At 46.5% G+C, this 22,233-nt stretch overlaps 1 protein-coding gene across 19 annotated transcripts in view; it reads right to left on the bottom strand.

Moving 5' to 3' along the window:
* ZBTB20 (zinc finger and BTB domain containing 20) overlaps nt 1-22,233 on the bottom strand; it is a 968,716-nt gene that overhangs the window by 16,302 nt on the left and 930,181 nt on the right. For all 19 annotated transcript variants that reach the window (XM_075542488.1, XM_075542504.1, XM_075542495.1 and 16 more), the window contains one exon: nt 8,131-9,735. In XM_075542488.1, coding sequence (XP_075398603.1) covers nt 8,131-9,735 — 1,605 coding nt within the window. The remainder of the gene's footprint in view (nt 1-8,130; nt 9,736-22,233) is intronic.

The following is a 22,233-nucleotide window of genomic DNA, read 5'->3' as shown; positions in this document are numbered from 1 at the left end:
TTCAGGAAACCGCATTCCTAATACTCCCAGTCTGCGACCGAGTTCAGGCTGCGCATGTGATTACAGAGGCAAGTACGTGTGGAATGAGAGGCTCCCTAGGAGCGCTCTGACAGTCCACGTAGGTTCCTTTCAGCTGCCACGTTTCTATCAGCTGTAAGGACATGTGGGATTCACCTGGTTTTCGCCATCACCATACTGACCCTGGTGGGTCAGCCAAGCAACATTTAAGGCCTGTCCCCCTGTCGCCTTTAATCGGTGTGTGCCTTAAGTTCCAGATGGTATTTGGTTTAAAAGTTTAAAATTTGTCTTTGTTAGGATATTCTTACTGTCTAAAACTCTCACCTTTTTATGTGTTTTCCCTCTAGGCCAAGTCATTGATGAAGGTGCTTTCACACCTTTCTAATCTGACTGTAAGTGGATCATTTACAGTTGTCATCTCTTCCTCTAGAGGATATCTATCTCTCATCTATCTATCTATCTATCTATCTATCTATCTATCTATCTATCTATCTATCTATCTGCTATAGTTTATTGTGCCAGCCTGGCCGATAAACACAAGTAGGATTAACTGAAGGGCAGAGGGATAAATGGCTCGGTGAGCCTCACCTTGCTTGTTCTGTGCCTCAGTTTAAAGGGGTACACTACCTGTGGGATGCCTAGCCTGTGGACTGTGTCACTGTAAGGTGAAGTCCCTTCAGGCCCACACGATTGGAATGTTCATCTCTGGAGCTGGGGGACCGACAGTTGATGACAGTTGGGGACCTGCCTTGCTGTTTGCTGCCTGGATATATATAGCCCAGCTCTCTCTACAGAAGGGGACTGGCAACTGGCGGCTCTCAAGCCTTAAAGGACTGCTAGTGTCTCACTGCTTTATAATTTAACTGTTAATTTCTTGTATTATCTATCTGTATATAATTTAACAGTTCATTTCTTGAATTATATATCTATCTTTATAAATATATTTATATATAATTACTAGCAATCTGGTTTGTCTCTCTAGAGAACCCTGTCCAATAGAGTTGTCATCTCTTCCTCTATAGGATATCTATATCTATCTCTCATCTATGTATCTGTCTATCTATCTATCTATCTATCATCTATCTGCTATTTGTATGCATGCAGGATTGGTTCTGTCATTCAATATCCGTATGACTTTCGAATCTGTAAGTGTTTTCATCTCCTGGGATTTGTTTCACTTTCTGTAAGGAAAGAGCTGGACCCCGCACTTGTCGCAACCTTTGCCGATACAGAGGTCAGTGGCCCCAGCATACAACCCTGAGGACAAACTCTGCTTCTGGCCTAACCAGGGCATCAGTGGAGGGCGACTCGCTTAATCACTCGATACATCAGCAGTCCCACATTTTAAATAGGACACATTTTCCTGTACCCTTTCCTGCCACAGTAAAAATGGCATGATAATTAACAAGGAAAAGTGTTTGCAAAGCACTTGGGAGCTCCTTCCAGGAAGGTACTCTCTATAATTATTAAGGTGCTGTGATGGTAGATGGTAGGCATTTCAAAATTGTGCCTTAGCAAGAGGGCTGTATTTTCAGATCAGTTAGTACTTAAAGTTTTTATTTCTACGGGTCTAGATTTCAAACAGTACCACTCAGCAGAAAGGATTTCCCCCACCCTTACTCCCAAGTGTTCCCTCGGGCCCCCAAAGGATTTCCCACGCCGTTCCTGACCTGGCTGTGTCACCTGGTTGCGCTTCTCTGAAGGCAGAAAGGAAAAGTGAGGACGAGGGCTAGTGGGCGCCGTGCCAAGTGACCAGGAAATGGCAAGTCTGATTCATGAGAGATGTACATCATAAAGCAGACGCTTGGCTTGTGAGGTGAGGGGAAGAGATCCAATACACTCCTTTACTTTAAAAGGATCCATTTTGGGCCTACATATGAATTCTGTTTACTCGCATGGCTGAGGCAGGTTACTGAAGCTATTTAAGCCTTGGCATCCCCATCTATCACGTGAAAAAGCTCCAGGTGTTTTGAACCTGAAAGAGACAAATTTCCATACAGTTTCCAGTAGAGTATGCCCTCAACTTTTAGGCAAATTAAACCGTCCCTTTTAGCATAAAGGACCGATGATCAATGAATCTGAAAAATGTCATTGAGTCAACCCAGGATGAAAAAAACATTGTTTTAGGTAGTCGGTGAAGCAAGGAGCTCTGTGAAAGATAAGCATTTGCGAGTTTAGAGTCGAGTCCACACTCAGTCACATGTGTCAGTGAGAAGCGGAGGAGGCCTGCTGGCATGGTGGCCCAATGCGAGGCTGACCCTTTGACACCCCCACTGCTCGAGGGGAGGTGATGTGCCCCCATCAAGGCTCCAACTTCAGAAAGCCTGTGGGGCAACTCTACTCTGTCCCACACGGTTAACAAGAGCCCAGACCAACTTGATGGCACACACGTCAACGGTGAGAAGTGACATCGCAATAAGATGTCCTCACTCACCGTGAGCAGAGGGTTTCCTGGCGAGCGGCCATGGAGCATGCGAGGAGGCAGAGTAAACAGAAAACGAAGAGGAGTAAGCAGAAATGAAGAGGACTCTGTCCCACACGGTTAACAAGAGCCCAGACCAACTTGATGGCACACACGTCAACGGTGAGAAGTGACATCGCAATAAGATGTCCTCACTCACCGTGAGCAGAGGGTTTCCTGGCGAGCGGCCATGGAGCATGCGAGGAGGCAGAGTAAACAGAAAACGAAGAGGAGTAAGCAGAAATGAAGAGGAGGCGGGGAAGGGGGAGACAACCTTCTCTTGCAAAGGACGGTGGTGGCGATGAGCATACATACATTCCTCCATTTTGGGGGGGATGCCTGTTCTCAAAACAAGCACGTTCAAACCACTTGTTACAGTCTGGGAACTGCTACTCTGCCATGGTTGGCAAGGGACCCAAAGGAAAGAGGAAGAAAGAAACTGGTTAGGTTCATAGATGCAGAGGGGTCAGCCCAAAGTTCATGAGGTTGAAGCCAAAGCCATCCGCCTGGACTGAGCCACCCCACTGGGTTCTAAACAGGTAGTGGAGATTCAGCAAGAGCCTGTTTATACGTTGTATTCTTTCTCATTCTTACGAGGCTCCTCCGAATACTTTTCAGTATCCTTTGCTTCATTTCTCAACCTCCCAATCATTTTTGGTAGCACATACCCTCGCCCTCTATGGAGAGCTTTGACAGGTGGGGCGAGGGCTCAGAAAAGGCAAGGCTGAGGGCTTGCTCAGACAGCAGGCGAGCGAGCAAGCAAGGAAGGAAGCGGTGGCCACTGGCAAGTAGACAGAAAGACTTCTCAAAAGTGCAGGTCCTCTGAAGAGGAGCCAAGACTAGACCAGAACCTGTGTGTGAGAGGCTCGCTCCCATCAAAAGAAGTGTTCACAGACAAACGCCTGGTGCCGCTTTCGCTGCCTGCAGAATCAGCTCTCCATCCAGAGAAGTCTGGTCACAGGGGAGCCCCTGAGCTATGCTGGTATGATTGCCTGATAGCCCTTCTTCCCAATTCCTGGGGTGTTAGCACGGTGCCCACTTGGAGGGACTGCCTGTGGGGCACACACGGCATTCACAAAATAGCTGGGCTTTCAGTGACAACCACAACCTCCTCGTGTCAAATAGGGCTGTGACAACCTCAGCGCACGCACGCACATTATTTGAGCACAACTTTATGAGCGGACGATGTTCACATCCCCAGCAGATGTTACCTTGCAAAATTTATATTTTACACTACTTCTGAGGGGCTCCATCATAAAATAAGCACCTCTATGGAAATGAACCACTCATCCTTCTGGAAGTGATCAAACATCATCTGAGGAGGATTCGATTTCAGTCATCGGGCATTTACTGAATGTCTATTACAAGCTGGGTATGATGCTGGGTACATTGACGCATCAGGTATCTACATATCTATGTGCATGAGAGCATGTGAGTGTGTATGCATGCGTGTGACTGTTCATGCTGTGATCAGGTGGATGCTTACATTATGCACAGTAAGACATCTAGTCACCGCAGTCTCTAGGCAGCTTGTAAGACTTGGCTCACTCTCTCTTAGGTGAGAGACCAGAATCAGTTCCACATCGGTTCATGGCTGACCCTTGGCACTCTGATTCAGGAGCCCTAGGGTGAGGCCCAGGCCCATTACTTTGCATAATTTGCAAGCGATTCGTCCGGACAATACGTTTGAAAACCACTGTTCAGGGTTGTCTATTTTCTGTACCGGTAGCCTTCCTGATCCACTTTGACACCAAGGCAAAGTGAGTCTTACATTCTCCATAGCTCCATTCCCGTTCCTATCCTGTGGTATTTCTTCCTCCTGGGAGGGAAACGGAGGAGCCCAGCTTTTCTGCTTGACAGGATGGTATCTGTTATCTCATTCTTTTCCTTTCAAACATGTCCTAACAAACATCCTAAGCGTTAAGGGCTCCTGGAAAAGTGAAATCCCACTTTAAGAAGAAAACTTTTCCTAAGCAACTGAAAGATACGTTGTTAGGAGAAATGGGCCACAGTGGATCCAGTCCCTGACTTAATTCCATAGCTTCAGATGGTCTTGCCTTTCATGATCTTGACCAATGGCTTTTAAACTTTATGGACCCTCTCAGTGTCACAAAAGTCTCAACAGACAGGTGACTCCTCCAACTTTCCACTGCCAGATAATTAAGGGGGGAGTGAAGAGGGTCACTTCTCTTAAAGGAGGTGACTGAGTGATATATGTAGATTATTAGTTGTTCCCCGATGTGGCCACAGTATACACGCAGAGACCATAGTTTATTAGAGAGTAAAGCATACTTGGAGCACACTCACATTCTCAAAATGCCTTTACTCCTAACTTTTGGGTCAATGAGATCTAAATGTACTCCTAGCTTTTGTGTCTATGAGATCTAAATGTCCAAGCCATGGCTGATTTTCTCCTGGGCAAATCCAGTGGTCTGGGTTAACCACAGAATACTGTGTTGGAGAAATATTCTGTAGATGAAACAGACAATTTTTTATAGTACCCTGAAAATTTTATGTTGTAAGTTCAGAGGCTTATTTTGGTGCATAATCTTATAGGGTGCATGCATCTGATAGCCTCTCTCCATCAGGAGGGACACACATAGAGGGAGAGTCAGAGGTAGTGGTGGGATTCGGCCAGTTTGTATCGGTTCGGTAGAACTGATACCTAGTTTTTCGTGGAGTTCGGTGAACCAGTCGTGGAAATGGCACTTGTAATCAGGGTCCTCTCTAAGGGAGGGGCTGGGGAGCTGCCCAATGTGGAAAATACAAATTTTCATTCTTTGTTCTTTTTTAATGTTCATAAGCACAACAGTATTCTAAGTATCTGTAGTCATGTTCATTCAATCTATAGGTATAAAAAATTAGACGGAACTATGCTTGAAATATTTATTTACTTTTGATGGAATACTATATCTGTATTCCCTCGTGTTTGTTACTTCAGTAAACAAACACACAACATAAAGGGGAAAAGTGTCAAACCACCAAAGAGTGACACGCTGTCATCTGTGTCAGCTTTGTGTTATGCTTGGAATTCTGAGGTATTATGAGTGAATTATGCCATTCCTGAAGAATTTTGGCTCAACAATTCCTGTAGGTTCAGCAGAAACGGGAAGGAGCTTTTCAAAATGAACACAGGATGTTCTGAGAAGAGAAGTGGCCTGTTTCTAATGCATCAAACACAATGACTCGTTTAACCGGCCTACCTCTAAAGGATTCTACTTCTGCAGCGAAAATATGGTTACGGACAAATCATGCAGCCGGTGACACTCGGATAAAAGCAGAGATCATTGCCAATGAGGATTGTCAATCAAGAAGAAATAGGAAAATACCTTATACAACAGCTTTATTGTGGAGTTTTTTTTGGTCAGGTATTATTTATTTAACATTTTTCATTCATATTTTAAAACTTAATCTAGTTTTGTGTACCTCTTTTATTGTTCTTATTTAAGTGTTAACTGTGTGAAATAATAAACTGCTTTTTGGTATATCTCTTTTTTGTATACTTAAAATGATCATTAGGGCCGAAAACTGGTTGTTAAATGATTTGATCCCCGCCACTGGTCAGATGCATTTATCAACCCAGGACCAGCAACGCAAACCTTGGCAATGGAGACACTTCCACAAATGATCTATTTTTCTCTCTAAACCTGAATCTGAGAGTTTGTAAGACAACTAACCACTCAGAGGATGAAAGGCCATAATATATGTGAGGGCACTCTGACAACCATGAATTTCCACACAATTTAAAAATAGGAATATTTTATTAAATCACTCAACAATGGTGATATCTGCACCACATGGCAAGGTCCCCTGGCTGAGTTCCAGTTAGGAGTGCATACATTCACCAACAATAAACTCACTATAACCTGACTTTCTTTCTAAGCTCCATAGTGATTCCCTGTGTTCATTTGGAGGTGTGAAATGATCCTCTTTAAAACCAAGTGACTCACAGGAAGACATACACACTGATTTCCATAACGCTCTGACTTCAGCAGAACTGCGAGGAAGGCGAGGCTCATCTTTAAGCCATGTCCTGGTTTGGTTTTCCACTTCCATGCTGGGCACCTTGTCAGCTATCCTCTTTCACGCTCTGGTTCTCAATTTAAACTGACCTGATTCCTGACCTGACACAGGTTGCTTCGAGAGACCGATTTGCTTTCCTGTGTCATGGGTCGATGTAATGGCCACTGAACAGGCAGTGTCTGGAAGCAGATGCTAGCCAAAAGAGTGACGCTCACGACAGAAATTACAAATCTCCTGAGCATCACTGGAGGTGGGTATTTAGAGGACCAAAAAAGCAAGGTGGAACCAAATCACATAGGTGGTTACTGGTAAAGAACCACACCAGTGGCATTGTCACCCCTTGGCTGCCCCGCTACATTGCTGGGAAAGAGCACTGACTGGCAGGTCAGGAGATCTTGGCTCGAGAGTGAGAATCAGGGTCTTGCTCGGCAACACTCCCCATGAACGAATCCCTTCTGCAACATTCCTACCAAACAACCATCCAGTCTCTCCCCAAACACTGCTGGCACAAGAATGCACTCCCTTTCAAGGCAATCCAGCCCCAATAACAAGCTCTAGCTTTTATTGAAGTTTAATCTCCTGATGGCTTCCAATCATTGGTCCAGCTCTAGCTTTTTGAGTCAAACCAAATAAGCTTAATGTTTCGTCTTCCCAACTATTTAAACAATACTAACTGCCACCTATAGAACACTCCTAAAAACTTCACATGTAAATTCCTTTAACCCTTGAATCATCTCTGTACGGAACTACTGTTCTCACCTTGTAGACAAGTGCACAAGTAGAGAAAGTTCCAGTAACTGTCCCAAGATGATAACTTGGGCAGTTGCTAAGCCTGAATTTATTACGCCTAGTCAGTCTGGCTCCTGAGCTCAAGCTCCTAATCACTACAGTGTGCTGCCGTTAATAAGAAAATACTGGAACATGACTTATGGGATATGCTGAGTCTTCTGCAAGCTGACCATTCCTAGGAATTTCCACCATGGCTTTATGTCACTCGCCCATTATAACCTGCCTTCTGATTGTGTCCCAGTTAGGCAACAGTTCTTTTCTGAGGTAGCTTCTAGAACAGCCAGTTGTCACTAGCTGTGAGAAACAGACAATGGCCAATAGAGAACAGACTAAGTCCATCACTCACTCGTTAGTTCCGGGACCACGAATGCAGCTGAAGTTTACACCTGCTTTTTGTGCGGCCCCTTCAGGCTGAGAGCTTAGACAGAACTTAACTACAGACGACCACTCTCATTCCTGGTTTGCCTGTGCAGTTTTGGTCTCTAAAGCCAAGGTTCATGGAAACACATGGCCTCCAAGGGCTCTTCTGATTCTAAACAGCTAGGAAGAAACTACAGTGCCTATAAAGGCTGTTGTATCTGCATATTCGGCCCATTTCCATGATAAGTTACTGTGATTTTGTCTTTGGGCAGGAGGATATTTTATTCCAGAAAGAGGGAGGGATATGGCCAGAGGGGGCAGTCAGGGAGGGTGTTCCAGAAGATGGTCTATAATGGACCCTCCTTAAAATCTGAGAGGTGACACTCTACACCTGCCCTCCCACCTACCCTCCTGTCTCTCCCTCCCCCCAGCTGCCGCACACCCCCCTGGGCCAGGCCTCCCGAGAGCCTTTTTCTCACCTGTGTGGACGAACATGTGCTTGACATAGTTCTGCTTGGCCGTGAAGGTCTTGTTGCAGAGAGTGCACTCGTAAGGCTTTTTTTCGCCCTGCCCGCTGGCTGTGCTGTGGCCTGCGGATGGGGCCAGGGGCTGTGGCGCTGGCAGCTGTGCAGTAAAGGTGGACAGGCCTGGCTGGGACACTGTCACAAACTGGGTCTGCTGGCCTGTCAGGGGCTGCGGCAGGCTGAAGAGAAAAGGCTTGGGGCCGCTGCCCGCGGGCTGGGTAGTGAAGAGGGCCGGCAGGTAGGTGTTACCGGCTGTGCCAATGACCTGTGTGTTGCTGGTCAAGGTCAGAGGCATCCTCAGGTTGCTGGTGAGGGTTTCTGTCTGGCGTAAGTAGAGCTGGGTACTTGGCAATGGCTGCCCGATGGATGTGCTGACCGACGGCTGCTGCAGGACACTCTTGTCGGAGCTGGTGCTGACCGTGATGACCGTGTTGTCCATCTCCACCTCGGTGCTTCTCTCTGGGGTGGAGGCACCTGTCTCGGGCTGGTGCGGTGGCGGGCCACCCTCGGCGGGGGCTTCGGCGGCCTGCTCGGGTTGGGCCGGCTCCGCCTGGCCGTCCCGGGATGCGCCGGCCCCGAACTGCTGCTCCACCGAGTCGGGCTCGGTGCCTATGGAAGAGCTGACGCCCGAGTCGAAGCTCTCCCCCTTGGGCTCGCTCTCGGTGCCCTCGGCCTGGTCGGTGTCTTCCGTGCACTCCTCAGACTCGTTGCGCTCCAGGATCTGCACCCGCTGCTGCCCGTAGTAGTCATAGTCGTCCTCCATCTCCTGCTTGATGTGGATGTTGCCCACCAGGGTCTGGATGCGCACGGGCCGGGGCTGCTTGCGGCAGTGCGTGGTCTCGGGGGTGGTGGACAGGTAGCGCTCCATCTGCTGGGAGCGCTCGTGGATGCGCGTGATCCAGCTGGGGTCTTCCATGTGGTGGTCGCGGGGCAGGCCGAGCGCAGTTTCGTGGTGGCTGACCACGGCCCCGCTGTAGAAGGAGCGCTCGCCGCTGCCATTCTGCATGGAGCACGCGTACAGCGCCGAGTAGATCCTGTCCACGCTGTGCTGCGAGTGGTTCTGCAGGTAGCCCGACTCGGTGTCGCTGCTCTGGCCCGAGGTGCCGGACTCGGGCGTGCCTCGCGGTGTGTCCTGGCCCGAGTCCTGGATCCCCGCGCACACGTCGCCCACATTCTGGGACACGATGCGCGTGCACTCGTCGATGACGGTTTTGATCTGTAGGATGCTGGCGGCCGTGAGGATCTGCAGGGCTTCCGACTGTGAGACGCGGAGCACGCCGCTGTACATGAAGTCGATGAGCTTTTGCACGGACTGCACGGACACCACCGACGGGATCTCGATGTCGCTGTAGCCCAGCAGCAGCTTGTCCTGGAAGAAGGGGCTGCCAGCGGCCAGCACGCAGCGGTGGGCACGCAGCATGCTTCCGTGGATGCGCACCGTCACGTCACAGAAGTGGCCACGGTTGCGCTGCTCGTTGAGGGTCTCGAGCACGGAATTGCTGAAGTTGTGAAGGTTGATGCTGTGAATGCGCTCGGTCATCCCCTTGCAACTGATGTCACCTGTAGCACGACAAGACAGACAAAACAGGGGGCGGGTCAGGGCTGGCCGGCTGCCTTCCTGGTACGGAGGGCTTGAGACTACCAGACTGCACTGTGCAGAGCCAAGCGGGGCCTGGAGGGGAGATGGGCAGGGATCCAGCAGCAGAGACATGGCCTGGGGAAACAACACCTGTTTGGTTTTTTTGGTTTTGGTTTTTTCTGGCCTCCATGTAACAACTATTGGGCCATATTGAATCCATATTTATCTTCCCCTGCAGTTCCAGCTGGGGGTGGGGGGTGGGTCAGTTGAAGTAGAAGCGTCTACAGTTTCAGCAGAGAACTGGCAGGCCAATGCAGATTTGTTCTTATTCTACCTCAACACAGGACTTGTAGGAAAGCTTCCATTTCCACCCAACATACTGACGCTCCTTATCTTCTGCGCAGACAGCAACAACAACAAATTCCCTTCCTCTGAAGTCATGTACACTCCAACGCACTGCTTCAAGTCAGCAGTGACTCAGAGCAACCGTGGAGGACAGAGGAGGGCTGGCCCCATGGGTTCCGAGGCTGTGCGTCTCTGCAGGAGCAGAGACGCCCAGCTTTCTCCTGTGCAGTGGCTGCGCGCTTTCACACGGCAGGACCTCGGGTTAGCGGCCACCAGGGCGCCTGTCCTACGGCGCGGCACAGAAAGCTGTACCGTGCATGCGAACCCGGAGCGAGCGCTGATGTCAGACGAAGATGTCCAGCACAGAGTTGCGGCCATGTTTCCAGCTGGAGAGGGGTTGGGATGGGGGGTGGTGGTTCTGCAATGTGCTTGTCACAGGCACACTCGCCCGCCCTGCTTTCTGAATCTATCCTCTCTGGCCCCAAATGCTCACCTGGCTGAGCAGTTTCTAAGGTGGCTATGCGTGTTACGAGTGGTTTTCTGATTTTTCTTAGGCTGAAGAAGAAAGAATGCTGAAAAGCCCAACCAGCAACCACCCTCCCCACCCAAAACAAAACACCGCAAACACAACACACACAAAGCCAAAAGAAGTCCGAGATGGCATTCCTGCCCCGGGCGAATGGGGAACATTGAGTGACCATGTTTATCATTCCAGCCAGGCACTGGGGAGTCGGAGAAGGAGCACTGCAGACACGTAGGCCAGAGCAGCAGGAGTAAGCCGGGACAGGCTACGTGAGGGTCAGCACAAAAGGACTGCTACTAGGGTTCCGGTTCCTATTGCAGAGGTCCACTCAGAATAACATGGGATTAAGCATGTCATCGCGAGCAGTGCGGGCACGCTCGCTCGCTCACATCCTTGTCTTAGTCTCGGTCAGTACGGTGCCTTCAAGACCAGTTCTGATCCAACCCCTGGCTTCTGAGGGGATCTGCTAGACCAGTTACATTCAGAGGAGAGGTTGGCTCAGAAGGTCATGTTGGGTGTTTCTTGGGAGAGGTGTCTAGTAGGACACAGAACCATCACAGGGGCTTTATGAGAAAGAACTTTACAAACATGGTAAACTTGCACTGGTGAGGGAAAGGCTCAAAAAGTTGTGCTTCTGAAGTGGTGTAAAGAGATGTGTACAATTTGGGGAAAGGGTTAGAGAGAGGGAAAGAGCATCCAAAGTTTATGGACCAGGGGTGGGGGCGGGGAGAGAAGGGGGACCGATCATAATGAGCGGCACACAACCACACACCCCTCCAGGGGGGAAGAACAACAGAAACCATGGGGGAAAGGAGACAGTGGTCGGTGTGAGACACGAAAATAATGATGATTTATAATCTATCACGGGGGTGGGAGGTTGGAAGGGGGAGGGGGAAGAGCTGATACCAAGGGGTCAATAGAAAGTAATTATCTAGACAAGAACTGTGGCAGCATACGTACAAATATGCCTGATAAAATAGATGTGTGGATTGTAATAAGAATTGTAAGAGCCCTCCCGCAATAAAATGATCAAGAACAGAGCCTATGTGGAGAAAACAAAAGCTTCGCATGTTGATACTCTTGTTTGATAAAGATTCCTATGGTTTTTGTAGCACTGATTTTTGGACTCGCCCTGGTATGATCTCCCTCGGCAATAACCGCACTCTCGCTGTTAGTGAGGAAAATCAAATAGCCACCAGTAAGTACTGTGAGGGCCACAAACAGCCACGGGGAAGCCGTGGATGGTGGTCTGACTACTTGCTACTTCTTTCCCTCAGGTTGTGCAGGCAGCAAAAGCATGTCGGCGACATTTAGATAACACATGAAAAGAAACTCGGTGGCTACAGCATGAAGCTGTCCTTCTTTCTTGACTACCTCACCTTTCCTAGTGGCCTGTGACCCACATCCCTTTGCTTTGTGAAACGCAATGTAAACACTCATTACCGACCTTAGATGGAAAGGAAAGAAACTTAGGATAAATAAAACACTGTTAAAAAATAAAAACAATTAGGGCAAAGAATGTACGGATGTGCTTTATACAATTGATGTATGTATATGTATATGTATGGATTGTGATAAGAGTTGTATGAGCCCCTAATAAAATTTAAAAATAAATAAATAAAATAAAAACAAAGTAGGAGGCTTTCGCTCCCAGATCTTAAAACCCATATATAGCCATGGTAATCAAAACAGACTGGTACTAGTACAACAGTTACGAAGACCAATGGATTAGAATTGAAAACCTAGAAATGTAACCAAGTTCCTATAGATACCTAATTTTTCATAATGAATCAAAACACATTAAGTGGGCAAGAGATAGCCTTTTAAACAAATGGTCCTGGAAAAATTGGATCTTCACCTGCAAAAGAATGGAACGGGCCCATACCTCACACTATGTACAAAACACAAATTCAAGATGGATGAAAGGCCTAAATATCAATCACACAGTTAAGACCATAAATGAAAAAAATAGGGACAAGCTTAAGGACCCTAATCCAAGGCATAAACACACAATTGAACATAATAAAAAATATCCACACTATAGCAGACAAAGAACTGGGACCCACTAAGATTATGACATTTATGCACATCAAAAGATTTCATGAAAAGAGTCAGCAGAGAACTCACAAACAGAGAAAAACATTCGGGGTACATCGCCAAAATCTACAGAAAAGTATAATATCTTAAGAAGAAAAATACAAACAATCCAATCAGAAAATGGGCACCAGACATGAATACACAATTTTCCGGAGACAACCTACAGGCAGCCAACAACCATATGAGGAGATGCTTGAGGCCATTCTCAAGAAGATAAATAGAAATTAAAACAATACTGAGATATCACCACACATTAACAAGTTTTCAAAATTTAATAAAACAAAATAACAAATGCTGGAGAGGATGTGGAGGGATAGGAATGCTTTCACATTGCTGACGGGGCTGCTGAATTGTACAACCACTATGGAAATCAGTATGGCACGTCCTTAAACACATGCAAATACACATTTTGATACTTTGTTTCTACTAGACATATAGCCACCTATGTTTATTGCAGAAATTTCCACAATAGCTAAAACATGGAAATAACCCCAAGCCCCAACAAATGAAGAATTGAAAACCAAGCTGATATATTCATACTATAGATTTTTATGCACCAATTTAAAAAATGATAACTCAAACACCACAAGACATAGACCAACCTAAGGACAATATGCTTACCAAACTCAGTCAATCTGACAAAGAAAAATAATTAAAATACCATTGTTATAAGGAAAAAAAATGTGGCTTGTGCACCAATACACAAGACTTTGATAAGTACGAGGCCAGGGATTGGGTGGGAACAGGGAGAGGAGAGGGATGTAGTAGGGGAGGAAGGTTTAACAGGATGTTATTGTTGATTTCATTTCTTGTGATGGGATATAGATATACATATATATAAATGTTTCTTTATTTATATATATATATAAATGTTTCTTTCAAAACCAAAACAAATTACCTTACAAATCAGGCTACACCAGAGAACACACATTGGTACGGAAAAGAGTTCTCTACACCTGGAATTCAGGAAGCATAAACCCCCTCAGGAACAGTCATGGGAGTAACCATATCATGCGGGGAGGGGGATGACTGGGGAGGGGGAAGGGGGAGAAAAGGGGGAACCCATGACAAGTTTGGATAGATAGCGCTCCCCCAGGGGATGAATAACAGAAATGTGGGCGAAGGGAGAAAACGGGACAGCGTAAGATAAGAAACAATAATATATAATTGATTAAGGATTTATGAGGGTGGGAGGGTAGAAAAGGAGGCGCTTATACCAAGGACTCAAGTTCGGAAATGATGATGGCAACATATGTACACATATACTTGATACAATTGATGTATGGAATGTTATGAGAGCTGAAAGAGCCGCCAATAAAACGACTTTTAAACACAAAAAGACCCCTCCAGACTCTTTATCCCTGAGCGGCTTTAAAAGAGAGGAGAAAAAGGAAAATTCAAATGGTTTGGAGTCCCTAGTGACTAACAAATTCCTCTCAAACAAAAACAAGTGAGAACCAGAGGGAGAGCGGGGGAGTTGGGAGGGGGGAAAAGGGGAGAAGAAGGGGAGGGGAGAGAGAGAAAGACTCCCCAAGGTTAGGGCCGGCAGACAGGAGGGGTGCCTACCTCCACAGGTTCTTTTTCCTTGGTCTTTGGACAGAAAACGCCTCAGGATGAAGTTTGAGTTCAACTAGTGTCTCTACCTGCCTCCCTCGGTCTCCTCACCCTGTCTGAGCTCAGTCCAGGCGATTACACCCTTTTTATACTACTTATTTCCTCTGTTCCTATCTCTACACACAATCAACCTTAAATGTATCCACTTCAGTAGTGCCTACAGGCTCTGGAGACCTTCGGTCATACAAGTTGTACTAGTTTCTGTGGGAGTTTTTTCTCCTTACATCATCCATCCAGTTTTAACCTAAAACATCGCATTACGATGCAGTTTCCATCTTTTTTCACTTGCATAAAACAAACTCTCTGCCTGACTGAACAATGATGGTGGACCCGCTGATTTGTGTTAATAGAAAATAGGCCCCAGAGGATGACATCAAGAATCCAGGAAGGGCTCTCCAGGAAGTTCGCAGACCAAATTCCCAAGTTCCTGACGAATTACTCATGTATGTTTACCAGACTAATAATAACCAGAGCAAAGATCTTTGTAAAGTTTTACCACGTGTCAAACACCATTCTTAACTACTTTGTGTGAGTCGCTTCATTTACACAAAAGAGAAACCTGATGTAGCAGGTAGTACGCGGAGCTTTCAAAGTTTGTGGGAAAACGACGTGATGTTTTAATTCTGTTTTTCCAAGAACTTTTTGAAACCCCCTAGTATTTTAACCTCCACTTTATTGCTGAGGAGCCAGAGGCCTGAGCAAGTGGGAAACCCACCCAAGGCCACACGGGCACTACATGGCATAGCTGAGCACAGGTGGTCTGGCTCCGGGGTGCACACTTGTAACTGCTGTACAGTGTCATCACATGCCCTGCCCTGGACTGAGGGCCCGGGTGTGCTAGAGAGCGGTGCAGCACTGCCCCCTGGGAAGCAACACAGAGATCCAGCATGGCTGCTTGAGCAGCTAGCTCTACTTTATCTAGGGGCCCGGTGCTCTAGGGGGTGTGTGTTGGGCTACACTCTGCGTGGTCGGCAGTTTGAAACCACCAGCATCTCCATGGGAGAAAGACTGGGCTTTCTACTCCCATAAACAGTGTCTCAGAAACCCACTGTCTGGATTGTCGCCTATAGCACAAAAGCTTTTCATTGCCAGGGCAATGTTCAGTCATTCCACCCCCCACCCCCCCGAAACGAGGTGTTAGTCAAATTCCGTTTGGGAACCTATGCCCTAGAGCAGTGGTTCTCAACCTTCCTCATGCCGCGACCCTTTAATACAGTTCCTCATGTTATGGTGACCACCCCCAACTATAAGATTATTTTTGTTGCTACTTCATAACTGTCATTTTGCTACTGTTATGATTCATAATATAAATATCTGATATGCAGGATATATTTTCATTGTTACAAGTTGAACATAATTAAAGCATAGTGATTCATCACAAAACAATATGTAATTATATATTGTGAAATATTTATTTCTAATGACAAATTGATGAAATTTTGTCTTGAAGCATGGCGTAGCACCGGTAACAGTCTTCATGACTGGTACTCATATGTGGGTGTATCTGCACGTGGGCGGACCCGCCTGGAGGTGGACAGAGGAGCAGTGTCTCGGTTTCTAAGACCATGGGAAATAGGTGTTTTCCGATGGTCTTATGTGACCCCTGTGAAAGGGTCATTTGACCACCAAAGGGGTCGCGACCCACTGGTTGAGAACCCCTGTTCTAGAGCCTCATATCCCTATCCATGGCTTTCATGTTTCTAGACTTTGAGACTTTAACACAGCAGCTCTAGTTAGCTAACTTCAGGGGCTTTGAAGTGAAATGAAGCATTAGATGAAACAAGTTGCCCTGGTATAAAAGAGAGTAAAGTTTTGATATGTAATTTTATTTAAAGTAAGGCCTGAGAGAAGAATCGACTTGATGGCAGCGTTTTTGTTTGTTTTTTTTCAGAAGGCCTATTTAGCGACAGTAGATTTAGGAAGAAAAAAAAATAGCAAGCAGTGAAACAGTTGGTTCTGAAATCAAATCACCAACACCAAGTAGAATTAATTACTTTCTATTTGCTAGATTTGCTTTTGCTTGTTCCCCCCCTCACACACAGGTGAAAATACTCTTGAAGCACATATTTGCTCAGGACACCAACTACTGTTATTATAGCATTACTAGGAGAGATGTGTGACAGAGCCGTCTTTCAGCACGTTCAGGGAAGAAGCTCTATCCTAATTAGCAAAATAATATACATTTAGTGCTTTAAGGTTTATGAAACGCTTTCCACGGGGCCTTTCCTTACAGCAAGCCCGTGGGTGTTCAAGACAACTAGTATTTTCACTTAACATAAGGAATTGTATCTCTAAGTGTCAAAATTATTTGGCCAAATTTCGAAACATCTAGTAAGTGGTCAGGCTGGGACAAGAACCTAGGTTCCCGGAGGCTCTTCTGATCGGATACTATTGGATTATTAAGGAATGATGTTTGGATTGCCCCAAATTCTCAGATTATCCTAATTCTTTGGACACAGACTAACAGAAATGAAGGCATTGAAAGTGATGATGACAATTCCCTTAGAGAAGCGGCTTGGTGAAGAGCAAACATAGTTATCGTACCACATCATACATTCACACCCATACCCACACCCCCTCCCCCTGCACGCACGCACGCACACAGGCACACAGGCATGCACTGGCATCACTGGAGGTATGCAGGAGATGCTGACAGGACTGGGGGACTCTCTCAGATGGGGCGAGGCCATAACAAATGTCTGTAACATTTTTGTGCAATATTTCAGTTTATTGTTATTTGTTTTTTACCCCCAAATCCCTGTAGTAAGCTAAAACTAAAATATGTTGGGTAAGCTCAGCGACACGCATCAACATCTGTACAAGGCTAGCACTCCATGCACGTTTACTTTTGTGCAGTAAGGAGCCCAGGTGATCTCTCAGGCTACATGCACTGCTACCCACAAGGTCAGTAGTTGGGAAACAACAGCCCTTCCATGGGAGAAGGATGAATGAAGCCTTCTAGTCCCGTGAAGAGTCCCAGTCCTGAAACACGCAGGGGCTGTTCTGTGAGGCCCTAGCGGGCCACTCTGAGTCGAGGCAGACTGGATGGCAGTGAACTCTGTGTAAAGGCTCTGCAGGCAGGGCTCTCATTAGCTCCTAGTCAGATGCTGCTGTTTTCATTGCCGCTGGTGTTTTTATAGCCACTGATTTTGTCAAATTTTTTTTTCTGGTCTTTAAGCTACAATACTATGTGGTGATTTGTATTTGTAGCCTGTATCAATAACGTCTTCTAGAACGAAGAAGTAGGTAAAAGAAAAGGAGAAAGAAATTGAAACGTTCCCAATCATCTTGTAACTAAGGTAGTGTTGTAATTCCGTGTAGAAAGACTTTACAGAACAGGTTTGCTAGTAGTTACATGAATTATGAAATATCACATTTAAGCAATCTACACCTGTATTCATCCCATATTATTCGATGGTTAAAACTGAAGTCACAATCCTGAGGATTCTGTGTGGTCTGGCATGGGAGGAGATGGGGGATACTGCACTGGGTGGCACCAACCCCAGGGATGCCACTATCCAAAGTGTCTCATAAAACAGTCAAACCGTTCACTGAATCAACTGGGTCACAAAATGCGTCTCTCTAAACCACTGGCTCCAAAGCTTATTTGGCCTTTCCAGGACAAAAAAAGAATTTGCTCAGCGCCTCCTGACAATTAAAATTTTTTGTACTATATGATCTAGAATACAGAGTAGGTATCTTCTTTTGCAGCTCTCCTGGAATGTTCTAGCACCCACCCTCTCCCCCAAGAGGTTAGTATCACCCACTTTGGGAAATATTGATCTTACCAATCAGGTGATGGTATACAGGTGATATATGGTAAACGATCTGGTAAATAGTCTGAGTTATGATTAGTGTAGTCACATCACCAGGTCTATTAAGAACCACAGCGACAAAGTCAAACCTGCACAGACACACAGCCAGACAAACTGATTTTCGTAGCGACATGCTTTAAAGCAGCTCCACGAAGAGTGTGCTGGCCCCGCGCTGCAGACAGCTGCCATTAAAGGTTATATCCGCTCTTTCTGAGCGAGCGGGATACAGATGCAACCAGGTCCCTGCCTCTCCATTCAAGAGCGCCGCCAGCACACAATGCTGAAGTAATTCCTTTCTCAGGCTCGCTTTTCTTTTTAACGTGAGTACAGTGGGAAAAAGTTTCTGCCAGAGCCAGGCGAAGTCCAGGCTTTTGTGAAACACATTCTTTTCATCCAGTGGGCATTAATGTATAGATTCCAATGGAATAAATCTGAAATACTCTACTGTAGAAGATTTTTCCCTCCATTGAAAGCAAATCTTGATTAGATGGTTATTCAGGGACTGTATAGGAAGGAACGGTGTGAAAACGTGAACTCTATTCTTTCTTAGATTGGCACTGAATAGGCATTTGGGCTATTCACGGGGAAAAGAAACAACAACAAAAAAACCCCAACAACTCTTGATTCTTCAAAACCACAGAACTTTACATCGATTATGTGTGTTTGCGATGCTCTCCCTCCCGTCTCCCACAAAGGCCCCACAGTCGTCCGAATATAGAACTGATGTCCAAATGAAAACCCCCAAGTGGACACAATGGTTCTCTATAAATTTTAATCTAACAATCTACTTCCTTTTCACCAGAGTTAAAAATAGAGAGTCATTTATGCAGTGGCATTAACTGGAACTGTGTGAGGAATTTCACCACGGAAAGCGGTGGTGTGTTCTAAGTGGCTGAATTCTATGTGGGAGCATAATATGGAGGGGCAGGCGTGAGTACCAGAGGGGAAATCTGCTTGTGGTGAAATGGGTGCTAGAGGGCCATCTCTCGGAGAGACGCCCCCTCCCTCCCCCGTGCCTGCTCTTTAGCTGTGGGGGTTCGGGGCGAGGCCTTAGCGTGAGAATGAGACCCGCTGCACGCCAGGGAATACGGACAAGAAAGGAAACCGCAGCAGGCAATCCGAGGTCTTTGAATTAGGTGTGAAATCCAGTCCTTTCTCAGCCAGGGGAGCAAAAGAATATATCACATCTAACTAGAGCAAGCGTGAGGTGCGAGGTGCGGGAGAAGGGGCGATGAGGATTAGGAAGCCCTGTGACTTGGGGGGAAATAAGCTCTCAGATGAAAACCAGTACAAATGATGGTCAAACCGACAGGTATAAGTCAAATGGCCTGGTTCAATGCCACCTGCGGCACCAGACTCGGATGAAGGCCGTGGGTGAGCACATGAAACAGGCTTGGGTGACAAAGGTGGCCACGTTTCCACAACCGCGCCTCGGATAATACTCTTTCTGCATTGTACCTTCTTCATCCCTTTGGCGGCTGAGAGTCGTTTTTTTCTGACATGATCTCAGGCTATCGCATGTTGCCTTTGCTTACCCACCTGGGCACGCCAGGTCCAGCCTACTTGTTCTCTGGAGGAAGCAGGGATGCATGCGGTAACTGAAGTCTCGACTTTCCAAATCCACAGCCTTTGCCTGGTACGACTTCTACCCGACCTATCTGCTAAAGTAGGTGAGGGTGGGTCTTGCTGATTCCTTTGGTCAGTGTCTTCCAGAGTGGGTGATACTGCCCCCCGGGGGGCGGGACGCTGGAATTATCCAGCGAGTTGCAAACACAGATTAACTTTAGCCTAGGTTATTGGCTATAGTACAAAAGTTTTCAATTGCCAGGGAGATGCTGAGTAATTTTTTTTTTCTGAAAAGGGGGTAGTAGGCAAGATAAGTTAGGGACCTATGCCTTACACTGTAGGGGGCATAGAGCGCCTTTGCTCACAGGGTCCACTCCGAGAGCAGATCACCATTCACCTGCCTCACCGCTCTGTCTCACTGGTTGCCTCCCAATCTTTGGAGGGAGGTTGGGGAAATCGTTTCTACAAGGGGAGAGACAAGAAGAATGAGCCTTCTTTACCCACCTCACACATCCCACCTGGCACTGGCCCCGTGTCTCATTGCCCCTGATGGCTATGGGAAAGACCTCCAGGGACTGAAAGCTGCACAGCCTGACGCCCCCTTTCCTACAAGAAAAGGGGGGTGTTTCATCGGGGGAGCCTGGCCCAGCCTGGCCTCCGGGGCCCTCAGAGATTTCATCGCACATCTTAGCCAGGATAATAGAACCCTTCCTCATAAAACATAAACCGATTATTCAACTTTCAGAAATGAGCTCCAACCGTTTTTGTAAAGGAATATAAACTATATGTGAAAGTTGGGGACTAGCTCCGTGTACATTTGAAGTTAACTACTTATTACTTTAGCCAGGAAAAGATGTTAAAATTACTAGCTTGTTTAAAGCAGTTCCCATGTGTTATATCTTGCCAAATTAATATTCTCAATCAAAATCTTAGTGTAGATGCATACATTCTGATTTATGTGACATCACATAAATTATGTTTCTGATCTCGGTGTTATGGTTGAGAATTATCTTTCCCACTACTTGGATTTTCATTCATTCAGGAAATATTTCTAGAGCATACTTCCAGCGTTTAAAGATCCTTACAAAATCCATCGGAGGCCCGTAGGAGTTGTCGACAGTTCCCTCATGCATGTCCATGCTTACACTTTCATAGGTATGTCAGTGGCCGTCAGTAGAACCTTCACAAGGCCTGTGCGGCATCCAAATTCAGAGGCTTGGACGGAGGCCCAAGCATCCCGCTTTCAGCTGCTCCTAACTACTTTCAATAACCAGACCCCTCAAGTTGAAGCCACCTTCATGGTTAGAGCGTGTTGCAGAATGTCCGAGCCCCCAGGCCTGTGGAACTGCTTATTTCCCTTTAACGAAGAAGTTCAGCTGATGCTGTTTTAAATGTTAACGACAACAATAGTAGCTAAATTGGTAGAAAGTTAAATTCTTTGGGTGAGAGAATAACTTTTTTTAAGGTTGCTGCTGGAGTGGATCACCTTTGACAGTTAACACAAATCCATAGACAGACTGGAGAGCATTCTTTAACATTTTGGCTGATAAATAGATACTGTGGCATAAACTGAATAAAAATTCAACACCGACTCTTCAAGAGCACAACACATCAGGGTTCATCTGACCTGGTTTGGAAGTTCTCCAGTGCTTTTGTCAACCAGCCAAGCAGCCAGGAAGACCGACTTCCTTTCTTCCTCTCTCCTCCCCGCCTCTCCTACCCCTTTCTCCCTTCTTCCGGTTGTTACACAATTGCGTCATGAAGCCTCAAGGCTGAGGAACAGGGCAGCAAAATTGCGACCAAGGAATGCCTTCGCCCTGTGAGCCAGCGGGCCCGCCTCACGTCTGCACTGATCCTCCATTCCTGACCTCCTTTTCCTCTTTCACACAGTTCAAGAGCAAGCCTTCCAACTGCGTGAAGGCTGGGAATAAACAGATAGATTGATAGGCTGATTTAGCCTCAGGTTCCAAGAAAGAAGCCATTCTGTAAAAAGGGCCTTCCATTTGCCCCCTCTCCCTGCCCCCACCCGCACCCCAAGGCTCTTGGTTTCCAACAGACCAGGGCTTCGGTTGGTCTCATTGCAAAAAGGAAGTGCGCTGAGAAACATCTGACCAAACCAAAAATTGCAAATGCAACTGGCTTGTGGATGAAATTGCTTTCAAGTCACTTGGAAACTGCACTGATTCATTGCTGAAATATTTACTGCGAATCGTACTGTGTAAAGAGGAGGTGTAAGAACAAAGGTGATATCGAAACCTGCAAACACTGGAATTCATCCATCAGGACTTTTGCTGTGTGAAATGTGCTTTCATCAAACTGCTTCTCTCAGACCTCAGGGTTCAGAAAAAGTGTGCTCTGCTTTTATCGTTCTGGATTCTATGAATCTTCTAGCCGATCACGTTTCCCTCACGGCTCTGCTTACTAGGAAGCTCACAATCAACCTTGGGGCCAACTCCTAGCAATTATTTAGGGCTTTGGGATCTGCTTTCTAGGTAAAATGTACACACAGGCCAATCCTA

This window comes from Tenrec ecaudatus, chromosome 2 (genome assembly GCF_050624435.1).
Source record: "Tenrec ecaudatus isolate mTenEca1 chromosome 2, mTenEca1.hap1, whole genome shotgun sequence".
Classification (NCBI taxonomy): Eukaryota; Metazoa; Chordata; class Mammalia; order Afrosoricida; family Tenrecidae; genus Tenrec; species Tenrec ecaudatus.
Note: the sequence above shows the minus strand (reverse complement) of the source record. Positions and strands in the feature narration are given on the sequence as shown.